We start from the raw sequence: 11591 nt of genomic DNA, 5'->3' as shown, positions 1-11591 counted from the left end.
AAGTGGGCAATGATAGGGGGCCTGGAGCCTACCACCTCTAGGCGTTAAGAGGGAGCAAAATTTTTGCCTTTGGCACCAGACTTAGATGGGAAATTGGGTTAAAGTGTTTTTGTTGCAATCGAGTTTTTGACCATGTGTTTCTTGTGCTTCTGGGTTTGTTTTATAACTTGTCTAAAACCATGCAATTTTCTGAGAGAATTGGGAGACCAGTACAAAGTGGTTGCTCTGACTACAAGAAGCATTTTGTTTAAAGCTCTCTCCTCTCCACTCCTCCATCCAGCTATTAATATAAAATAAATTAATAGCTATTTTAAATTATGTAACCCCCCTAGATTGCTGGGTTTTTTTATTGTTGTTTTGCAGAAATGACTGTTAATAGGAGGAATATAATTTTTCTGATAGTTTTCTTTTATCTTGTGTTTTAGAGAGAGAAATGTCATCAGTGGAATCACACCAGAAACAGTTGACTTGTCAGATCCATCCCCATCACCAAACTCATGTAGTTCCTTTGAGCTAATAGACATGGATGCTGGCAGTTTGTATGAATCAGTTTCTCCTCATTGGTTTTATTGTAAGGTAATAGATTCTAAGGAGACATGGATTCCTTTCAACTCTGAGGATTCACAGCAGCTGGAAGAAGCATATGGCTCTGGTAGGAGAAAAATGATGACTTATCATAGACAAAGACATAATGTCATCTCAACTATAATATTAGTCCTTCTAGTGAATGCTATTAAAAGTAAATTTTAGATTTTTTTCCCTAGTTATCCCTTATAGCATTTTTATACAGAAGCTCTGCATTACTACCCAGACAATTGATAATGTTTAAGAATTTGGTCTGTATTTCAGTACCTATTGTAATTTCTGCATAGTTATCCAATAATATTTCTTAGTTCTAGGTTATGTTTCAGTTTTTGTTTATAAAGAGTGTATGTGTGTGGGGGGGTCACATTCACATTGTAATAGAATGAATTCTTTAATTTGTCACTTGTTTTTTTTCTTCTTTTATGAAACATGCTAGTTACTACTTTATCATCATGCTAGTCATGGTCAGTAATTCACCTTTTGGTCCCTTGAGGAAAAAATTTAGAAAAGCTGTCTTATATACATTAAAAAAAAAAATATCTATATATATACATACACACATATATATATGATAGATAGATAGATAGATAGATATATGGATTTCAGAGAGGAAGGGAGAGGGGAGAGAGAGAGAGAAACCTCAGTGATGAGAGAGAATCATTGATTGGCAGCATGGCATGTGCCCTGACGGGGAATTGAACCGCAGCCTCCTAGTTCATAGGTGGACACTCAACCACTGAACCACACTGGCCAGGCTTAAATACATTTTTGTTGTTGTTAATCCTCACCCAAGGATATTTTTCCATTGATTTTTAGAGAGAGTGGAAGGGAGGGGGAGAGACAGAGAGAGGCAAACATTGATATGAGAGAGACACATCAACTGGTTGCCTCCCACACATGCCCCTGAGGTATGTGCTCTTGACCGGAAATGAACCCAAGACCCTTCAGCTGGTGGACCGATGCTCTATCCACTGAGCCAACTGGCGAGGGCTATATACATTTTTTTAAGGGACACTGCTATCTCCTCAGAAAAGGAACAGAACAATGTTTGGGTATTATTTTTTTCATGTTTCATTAAAACCAAGAATGGTTTTGATGGTTTGTAAAATAGAAGGTTAGCAATTAAATTCCATTTTGTTTAATGTTTAATCATGTAGAAAATGTTCATTCACATGTTTCTTGACATTATTTAGAGTATAACTCAGAACTGTATTTTTGGAGATTTATTTTTATAAATGTACTTCTTTTCCTCTTCTCAATTCTTGATAGGAAAAGATTGTAATGGGAAAGTTGTCCCCACTGATGGGGGCCGGTATGACGTTCATTTGGGGGAGAGGATGCGGTATGCTGTGTACTGGGATGAGCAAGCATCAGAAGTGAGACGATGTACCTGGTTTTATAAGGGGGACAAAGATAATAAGTATGTTCCCTACTCAGAGAGCTTCAGCCAAGTGTTAGAGGTATTCCTTTGACCCCTTTAAACTAATTTTCTTTATTTTTTTTTCTTATTTAATCTTTTCTTCCTCTATGACTTACATTGTTTTGAAAATTTCAGGAAGAGTTTGGTTCTATCTGCACACAGTTTATAGTCTTTCTTTGTGCAAATTAGTTTCAGGATAAAGTAGTTTTTATTTCCAGATTTTAAAATATACTATAGAAATTGTTATGCCCTTAAATGAAAAAGTGTTTTCCTGAATGGTGATTATTGTTAATATTTAAACTATGACCACAGGATTGTCTTTTTGCCTTTTATTTTTCTTGCTCTGAAAACTGCCTGAAATTTGCTTAAAGTAGGACATTATTATTATTGAAATAAATATATAAAAATGTGAACAATGATTATCTCTAGTCTAGATGGTGGAATTAGGATTGATTTTTTTTCTTTGTCCTACACTATTAATGTTGCATTTAAAAAGAATTTAAAATAAATTTGAAAATCAAGAGAAAGAGAAATATGTGTAATATATTCCTAATTTTATGGAAAATACACATGCATTAATATTATTAAAAGAAATATATCAGAATGTGAAAAATATTTGTCTCCAGTCTAGATGATGGAAGTAGGAGTGATTTTTTTATTTGTTCCATACTATTATCTGTTGTAATTTAAAAAAAGAATTCAATTAATTGGAATAGGATATTCTTATTGTAATTGTTTAGTAGTATCCTCTTGAATAGGGTTAGTTTTAATAGGAAAGCAATAAGAGAAATGTAATGAAATGTATTTTCTTTTAAGGAAACTTACATGCTTGCTGTAACTCAGGATGAATGGAAAAAGAAACTGGAGTCTCCCAACAGAGAAATTATTGTATTACACAATCCAAAGGTAAAGCAAATTAAAAGCCTTTCTTTCATATTGGTATTAAAGGTAAATTGCATTACTAAGGAGAACTTCATTGGTTTCTTTTTCTTAGGAATTCTACTTTGGATGATCTTTGGGAATTTTATATTATGTGAACAATTATGAAACTTAAAACTTGTAGCCACTACTATTATTTACCTGTTCAGTTTATACAAAAAATTTTCTTAGGGAAAATTATGCCTCTGTAGATTCAGACTATCACTAATACATTATGTGGCATGTTTTGTTTTTTTAAAAAAATATATTTTATTGATTTTTCACAGAGAGGAAGGGAGAGGGATAGAGAGCTAGAAACATCGATGAGAGAGAAACATCGACCAGCTGCCTCCTGCACACCCCCTACCAGGGATGTGCCCACAACCAATGTACATGCCCTTGACCGGAATCGAGCCTGGGACCTTTCAGTCCGCAGACCGACACTATCCACTGAGCCAAACCGGCTTCGGCATATGTGGCATGTTTTTCCATGTGTAGGATATTGTTGGAAGTCTGTTAGCTTGATGTTTGTTTTCTTTTTTTTTTTAGCTTTATTGAGATAGAATTGACAAAATTAGAAGATTTTTTTAGTTTTTTAATCCTCATCCAGGGATATTTTCATTGATTTGAGGGAAAGAGGAGAGAAACATCGATGTGCAATAGGAACATCCATTGGCTGCCTGCCGTACATGCCCCGATTGGGGATTGAACCCACAACCTAGGTACTTGTCCTGACTGGGAACTGAACCCATAACTTCTTGTTGTGCAGAACGATGCTCAACCAACTGAGCGACCCAACCAGGCATAAGATATTTAAATTGTACATTAGCCAAATATATTTTCAGGGTTCTCATTTCCAACTGTAGTAATTGCATATCAAAACTCCATTTGAGATTTGACTATGTATTATGTTTTGAAAAACATGTTCCTGCCCCTCATTGTATAAATAGAGATGTCTTTAATGTAGAATATCTTTATATCTATTCATTGTGAATGTTTTATTTTATTGATTAAACTACTTTAGAACCAGAAAAGATTTAGTGGTATGTGCTTAAAATAGCTTACAGGATTAAACAGTTTTTGGCATCTTTTCTATTTAAGCTTATGGTGCATTACCAGCCAGTTGCAGGGTCTGATGAATGGGGTTCAACACCCACTGAGCAGGGTCGACCAAGAACAGTGAAGAGAGGGGTTGAGAACATCTCTGTTGACATTCATTGTGGTAATGTTAATTATTATTATTTTTCTTATCTTCTGATATACTGATTTATTTATGGCTTAAATTGTGACCTTTTTCTATGGATTTGGAGTACCTCAAGGCTTAAAAATGATCTTTAATTATATGAGCTTATTTGGAGTTAATATTAGCATCACTTCACCTACTAAGAATCTTAATAGATAGAGAAATCTCTTTTAAAGTTGCTAATTTTTTATGGTAGGATGGATAAAATTTTGTAGTACTAATCAGGAACTCATTAAGTACAGATGAACTGACTTAGTCCTAATTCTAAGAAATATGATTCCACCTGTCTGATTAGAAATTTAGTACTTGTAACTCCTATTGTTGAAGATTTTCAACTAAGCAAAAGTATTTTCCAATACAACCTTGATAGTTATCCATTGCTATCTAGGGTCATTTATGTTTAGTTTTATAATCTATTTAACTGGATTACAAAATTCTTTTTATCTTGCAGAGGTGATAGCTTGTCTCTTGCACAAAGTCTTCGATTTACTATAATTAAAAAGATGCGTTTATAATTTTAGGCTTCAAATACATGCCAGACATTATTGGTACACATTGATAAAAATTGAATATTAGGTAAAATTATTTGTTAATGTTAAAATTTGCCTGAATTCAATAACTGCACTGTGGTTATGTAAGAGAATATTCTTAGGAAGTACACATTAAAATATTAAAGCGTTAAGAGGTATGATGTGTGCAGTCTGATGTATGCAAACTGCTCCTAACTGGTTCAGAAAAATAAATGTATATGTACTAGTATGCATAATAAAGCATATTGGTAAATGTTAGAGTGTTGAATCTGGGTAAAAAGTACATGTGAGTTTCTGTACTATTCTTTCAAGTTTTCTGTAAGATTGTAGTTATTTCAAAGTAAAAAGTTTTAAAAACGTGAAAATTTTTTCAGAGACTTATTTTAAGATAAATTAGAAACAAAGTAAAATCACTGTGCTTTTACTAAGTAGTTATATGCAGGATTATTTTGTGTCCTTTAAATTATCTGCTCATATTTCAACTTGCTTATTTTTATAACCTATTCATTGTGAATGTTTGATTTTAGAATATGGGACTAGTTCTGTAGAATAATTTTTCTTTTTAATTTCATTTAAAGGGGAACCTTTACAAATAGACCATTTGGTTTTTGTAGTCCATGGGATTGGACCAGCTTGTGATCTCCGCTTTCGAAGCATTGTACAATGTGGTAGGTTTGCAAAACATGTAAGATTAGGTCACTTAAGGGGAATATTAGTCAGTGCTCCTGTGAGCTGAAATAAAATGTTGTCTTTAGTCTGTTATCTCAGCTGCATAAAAACATTTGGTGCGCTAAAGACAGGTGACAAGATAGTAAAGCTTCCCATCTGAGACATAAAGTATTAGTGAATTCCGTAGGCTAATAGTTTATACTCTTAACTAATAATTCTTGAATGAATAAACCCTTAATCCTTTAAAATCCTTTTATGATGTGATAATCCTATGTCTAACCATTCCAAATTTAAAGAAACTGTAAAGATGATATAGTTTAAATGAATAACAGAAACTTCAGTCATTTTTGTAATTCATACTGTGATAAACCTCTTGATATTCTAATTGGACTATTTAGATCATTAGTATAACTTGATTTTGAAAGGTAGTGTCCTCTAAAACTTGATAGTATTTAAAATTTAATTGTCCCAATTTGGGAGTCTTATCCAACTGTCTGATGCTTCTAAGCATAACCCTTCTTAGAAGGTTAAGATTGATATAATATGAATTTCAAACAGCTGTGTATTTTTAAAAAATTTAAAATATTGGGTAGTGGTTGTTTGTAAGAACTAGAAAGTTAGAATTGGAATCTGACTGCAAGTCATGTGATATTTTTCTTTTTAAAATTGAAATAGTTCCCATGACACATTAGAAATTTTGAAGTTAGCTTTTTCTTTGATGAAATGTATTGTATAGTAAAAGCAAGTATTAAAGGAATAGCTTTTCTTATATGCATTCATAATTTTTCTGAATACCACTTTGCTATTTTTGACTCAAGTAAATGCATGTTGTAAGCAAATGTAGATAGAGATTATGTTTATGTGACCTAGCAAATTCATTGCTTCACTATTGATACATAAGTTAATTTTCTTTTCAGTTAATGATTTTCGCAGTGTTTCCTTGAACCTGCTACAAACGCATTTTAAGAAAGCCCAAGAAAATCAGCAGATTGGGAGGATAGAATTTCTTCCAGTCAACTGGCACAGTCCTTTGCATTCTACTGGTGTGGATGTGTAAGTAATACCAACCGTGATTGTAATGTGTTCTCTGATCATTAAAATGCTTAGGGACATTTCTGCAATAACTGGTTGTATATTTAAAATTTTGTTCAACGAAAAGATTTTTGTACTTCTTTTTTCTTTTTTTTTTTAGAGATACATTATTAAATGCTAACTAATCCACTCGGCTGGTATGGCTCTGTGGTTAAGTGTCAACCCATGGACCAGGAGGTCACTTTCAATTTCTGGTCAGGACACATGCCTGGATTGTGGGCTCAATTCCTAGTAGGAGGCGTGCAGGAGGCAGCCAATCCATGATTCTCTCTCATCATTGATGTTTCTATCTGTCTTTCTCCCTTTTTTCTAAAATAAATTCTAGAGATATTTAAAAAATAATAATAAATGCTAACTAATATCTTGGTTTAACTAGTCCGGGTTAGGAGTAAAGGGCTGTGTGTATTTTCTTCTAGTGTGTTTTACTGGCTCATTAGTATTTACCATTACAGCTTTTTAAATTTCTTTAGCATTAAAGCCAAACATTGCTTTCTTCTTATAGAGCAGTGGTTCTCAACCTTTCTAATGCCGCAACCCTTTAATACAGTTCCTCATGTTGTGGTGACCCCCAACCATAAAATTATTTTTGTTGCTACTTCATAACTGTAATTTTGCTACTGTTAATGAATCGTAATGTAAATATCTGTGTTTTCTGATGGTCTTAGGCGACCCTGCTAGCGGTTCTCAACCTGTGGATCGCAACCCATAGGTTGAGAACCGCTGCTGTAGAGTATAAACCTTTCCATCTTCAGATGTCAAAAGTCCACCTCCCTTAAGATGTATATAGTATTTTGTTGTTTCTTTCTTTCTTTTAATATATTTTTATTGATTTCAGAGAGGAAGGGAGAGGAAGAAAGAGAAATAGGAACATCACTGATGAGAGAGAATCATTGACCGGCTGCCTCCTGCACCCCCCCCACTGGAGATGGAACCTGCAACCTGGGCATGTGCCCTTGACCAGAATCGAACCTGGGACCCTTCATTCTGCAGACTGACGCTCTATCCACTGAGCCAAACCAACTAGGGCTTTTGTTGTTTCTTTTATAGCCATATTTAGATAATATTTGTCCCAATTTGGGAAAAAGGGAAATCCCCAAACATTAAATTATTAGCATTTATACCTTGGGGTATAATTGGTACAACTACTTTTACGTGATGGCTTTCTTAAGTTACAAGCCCAATAGTTTTGTTGGTAAATTTTATGGTAATGTCAGAGAAAATTGCCTTATATTAAAGATACTAGAGGCCCGGTGCACGAAATTTGTGCAGTGGGTGGGGGGGGGGTTGTCTCTCAGCCCAGCTGCACCCTCACCTATCTTGGACCCCTCAGGGGATGTCCGACTGCAGGTTTATGCCCAATTCCACAGGGATCAGGCCTAAACCAGCAGTTGGACATCTCTCTCACAATCCACTTGCCTGCATGCCAGCCTGATCACCCCATAAACACTCCTCTGCCAGCCTGATCGATGCCTAACTGCTCCCCTGCCAGCCCGATCGCCCCCAACTGCCCTCCCCTGCTGGCCCGGTAACCCCCAACTGCCCTCCCCTGTCGGCCCGGTCTTCCCCACCTGCCCTCTCTTGCTGGCCTGGTTGCCACCAACTGCCCTCCCCTGCCAGCCTGGTCACCCCAAACTACCCTGCCCTGCCCTGCCAGCCTGGTCGCCCCTAACTGCCCTCCCTTGCCAGCCCGGTTGCCCTTCCCTGCAGGCCCGGTCACCCCTAACTGCCCTGCCCTGCAGGACTGGTCCACCCCAACTGCCTTCCCCTACCATCCAGGTTGCCCCTAACTGCCCTCCCCTGCAGGCCTGGCCTCCCCCCCCCCCCCCAACTGCCTTCACTTCCCTGCAGGCCTAGTCGCCCCCAACTGCCCTCCCCTCCTGGCCTGATCGCCCACAACTACCCTCCCCTGCCAACCATCTTGTGGCACCATCTTTGACCACATGGGGGTGGCCATCTTTTGCGAGGGAATGAGGGTCAATTTGCATATTCCCTCTTTATTATATAGGATTCAGCTATGGGCTCTCCAGAAAGTAGTATGTTCATCATATACTTCTAAGATAGAACTAGGAGATGCTTCTCTAGAAGATAAAGTAGTCAGCATTATTTCCATGCTGGTCTTGGAAATGACTTCCCTGATTCTGTGTCTCTCAGTTCTTAATGACCTAGGATGTGAGCATATTCCATGTGTCAAATGCTCCACTGTAGTGTTTATTTTAATAGGTGTGGCATTCACATCATATTTAAGCTGATGCTCAGAGGTGATTAAGGTCATTTAGTCCTCTCTAAACTACAGAAACCGTTGAATCTTTGAGGAATTTCTCTGGGAATTTTGAGAAAGTTTTAACTGGAAGTTGATTTAGACAATGTCAGCATCGTTTTTCTTTGTGAGACATGAGTTCTGTTTGCCTTTGGCTTCTTTCAACTTTAAGAAATTCTACATTGAGAGCTGATCCAATTTGTCATTTGGCTTGTGATCAAACAACTTTAATGCAGAGGATTCTGGGAAAACCCTCTTGTATCTTTTGTATTTTTAAAATTAAAAAAAAATGATATGGAGAGAGAAACATAGATGTGAGAGCAAAACATTGTCACCTGCCTCCTGCAACCCGCTACTAAGGATCGAGCCAGAAACTCAGGCATGTGCCCTGACCAGCAATAGAACTGGCAGACTTTTGATGCATGGGGTAATGGCCAACCAACTGAGCCACACCAGCCAGAGCTCTTTTATCTTTAAAAATAAAATCCTTTTTATTACAGAGAATTCTCTACAAAAAAGTAGCATATATGATGAATTTTCCTGTACTGATTATGATTACCCATTCCCAACAAATCTCAACACATGGCCAGTTTGGCCCTATCCCTGTCAACATGCCCTTGTCTACTGCCCATCCCTCCATTATATTGTTTTTTGAGTCAAATCACAGATATATCATTTCTTCTGTAAATGCTTCAGTTTGTATGTTTTAACCCTTTGCACTCGCTTGCTTTTTTCTCGATTCCTTTATTCTACTCGGGATTTAATTTTTTAAATACCCCAGATTTTACAAAGCGCGGCAGTAGAATAAAACACTGAAGTTTCTTTTCATACAAACTTATTTATTTGGATTTTTTCATATTTCAAATTATTGATACATTCAAAGAGTAATTTTAATCTCGACATCCGAATGCAAAAGGTTAAAGGACTTTTAATAAAATATAACCGTAATTTTAATAATATACTATTCACACCTAAAAATTCTTAATATCAGCAATTTTCCAATTTTATAATAAACTAGGGGCCCGGTGCACGAAATTCGTGCACTGGTGGGAGGGGGGGGTAGGGGGGGTGTGCCCCTCAGCCCAATCTGCACCCTCTTCAATCTGGAACCCCTCAGGGGATGTCCAACTTCCAGCAGTCGGACATCCCTCTCACAATCTGGAACCGCTGGCTCCTAACCACTCACCTGCCTGCCTGCCTGATTGTCCCTAACCCCACTGCCTGCCTGCCTGCTCGCCCCTACCTTGATCTCCTGCCAGCCTGATTGCCCCTACCTTGCCCTCCCCTATCAGCCTGATCACCCCAAACTGCCTGTGCCTTGGCCCCCCGTCTGGCCTCCCTCTGGAGGCACCACCCCCATAACCCCAATGCTGCTGCCACTGCAGGTGGTTATGGCTGCCTGAGCCTTGGCCTCTGTAGCCACTGCGGCTTTGTCTGGAAAGATGTCCAGATGACAACCACTCTAATTAGCATATTACCATTTTATTAGTATAGATTTGGGGACCATTACAACCACGCAGAACTTGAAGAAAACACATGGCCCTGGTCAGTTTGGCTTAATGGAGAGAGCATCGGCCTGTGGACTGAAGAGTCCAGGTTTGATTCTGATCAGGGGCACACATGCCTGGGTTTCGGGCTCAATCCCCAGTAAGGGGCCTGTGGGCGGCAGCTGATCAGTGATTCTTTTTTTTTTTTTTAAGTATATTTTATTGATTTTTCACAGAGAGGAAGGGAGAGGGATAGAGAGCTAGAAACATCGATGAGAGAGAAACATCTACCAGCTGCTTCCTGCACACCCCCCACCGGGGTATGTGCCCTCAACCAATGTACATGCCCTTAACCGGAATCGAACCTGGGACCTTCCAGTCCACAGACCGACGCTTTATCCACTGAGCCAAACCGGTTTCGGCTCATCAGTGATTCTTATCATTGATGTTTCTATCTCTCTCTCCCTCTCCCTTTCTGAAATTTTAAAAATATATATGTATTTTAAAGAAAACACATGATCTTCACTTTGGGCTTTGTCATCTTACAATATCCTTTGTGCAGTGTTTTAACTTCCCTCAACTTTCCTTTACCCACCTTTAAAGTGCAATCTATTTTGGGGAAGATGATCAGGAAAGTGATTCCAGTGGGTAGAAGTTTTTTTTGGAGGGGATGGGTCACGAAGATATTTAAAAATTGAGCATGGTGATGGTTGTACCACTCTGAATTTACTTTAAAAAACCAGTTCATTGTACAATTTAGGTGACATGTACAGTATATGGGTTATATCTCAACAAAGCTGTTCTTTTATTTCTTTTTAAATAAAGACCAGTCTTATAATCAGTTGCAGGTGTTTTCAGAGGCCCCTCAAGATTTGCTTACCATGTCCCAAATCACGGCTGTGATTCCCAGTTGCCTCCAGTCCTGGTGGATCTGGATGGTGTGGTTTGCAAAGGAGAAGGTGGCAAGAGGCTTAGGGAATTTTGGCAACCCCATTCCCCCGGTCTCCTCATAGGGCACCAGGGCCATTCCCACTGTGCCAGCTCTGCTCCCTTTAACCTGTTGGGCAAAAGAATCCTGCGTGCTCTGGCCAGAAAGTGCATTCTTTCTTAGCTGGCCCCCATGCTTTTTTTAAGGTCGTTTTATGGATTCAAAAGAATAAACAGAGATGTGGAAAGCTTTTGTCAAGGCAGACACCCAGGGAGCGCCAGGCTCGGCCCGGACAGCCCCCCGGGTGGCGATCGCCATGCGGACACCTGGGGAGCGCGGCCGGACACGCCCCCCGGGTGGCGATCGCCAAGCTGACACCCGGGGAGCGCCAGGCTCCGCCCGGACACGACCCCCGGGTGGCGATCGCCATGCGGACACCCAGGGAGCGCCGGGCTCGGCCGG

The 11591-nt window shown here is 38.7% G+C and overlaps 1 protein-coding gene across 1 annotated transcript in view; it reads left to right on the top strand.

The window, feature by feature from the left end:
• Window positions 1–433: 433 nt before the first annotated feature.
• The window catches only part of DDHD2 (DDHD domain containing 2), a 28313-nt gene continuing 17155 nt past the window's right edge, over window positions 434–11591 (top strand). The window contains 7 exon segments of the mRNA XM_028152510.2: window positions 434–467; window positions 470–652; window positions 1855–2045; window positions 2822–2911; window positions 4025–4145; window positions 5275–5364; window positions 6283–6418. Of these exon segments, the coding sequence (XP_028008311.1) occupies window positions 434–467; window positions 470–652; window positions 1855–2045; window positions 2822–2911; window positions 4025–4145; window positions 5275–5364; window positions 6283–6418 (845 nt within the window).

This window comes from Eptesicus fuscus, chromosome 8 (assembly GCF_027574615.1).
Source record: "Eptesicus fuscus isolate TK198812 chromosome 8, DD_ASM_mEF_20220401, whole genome shotgun sequence".
Classification (NCBI taxonomy): Eukaryota; Metazoa; Chordata; class Mammalia; order Chiroptera; family Vespertilionidae; genus Eptesicus; species Eptesicus fuscus.
The sequence above is the reverse complement of the archived record's forward strand: the minus strand, read 5'-3'. Positions and strand labels throughout refer to the sequence as shown.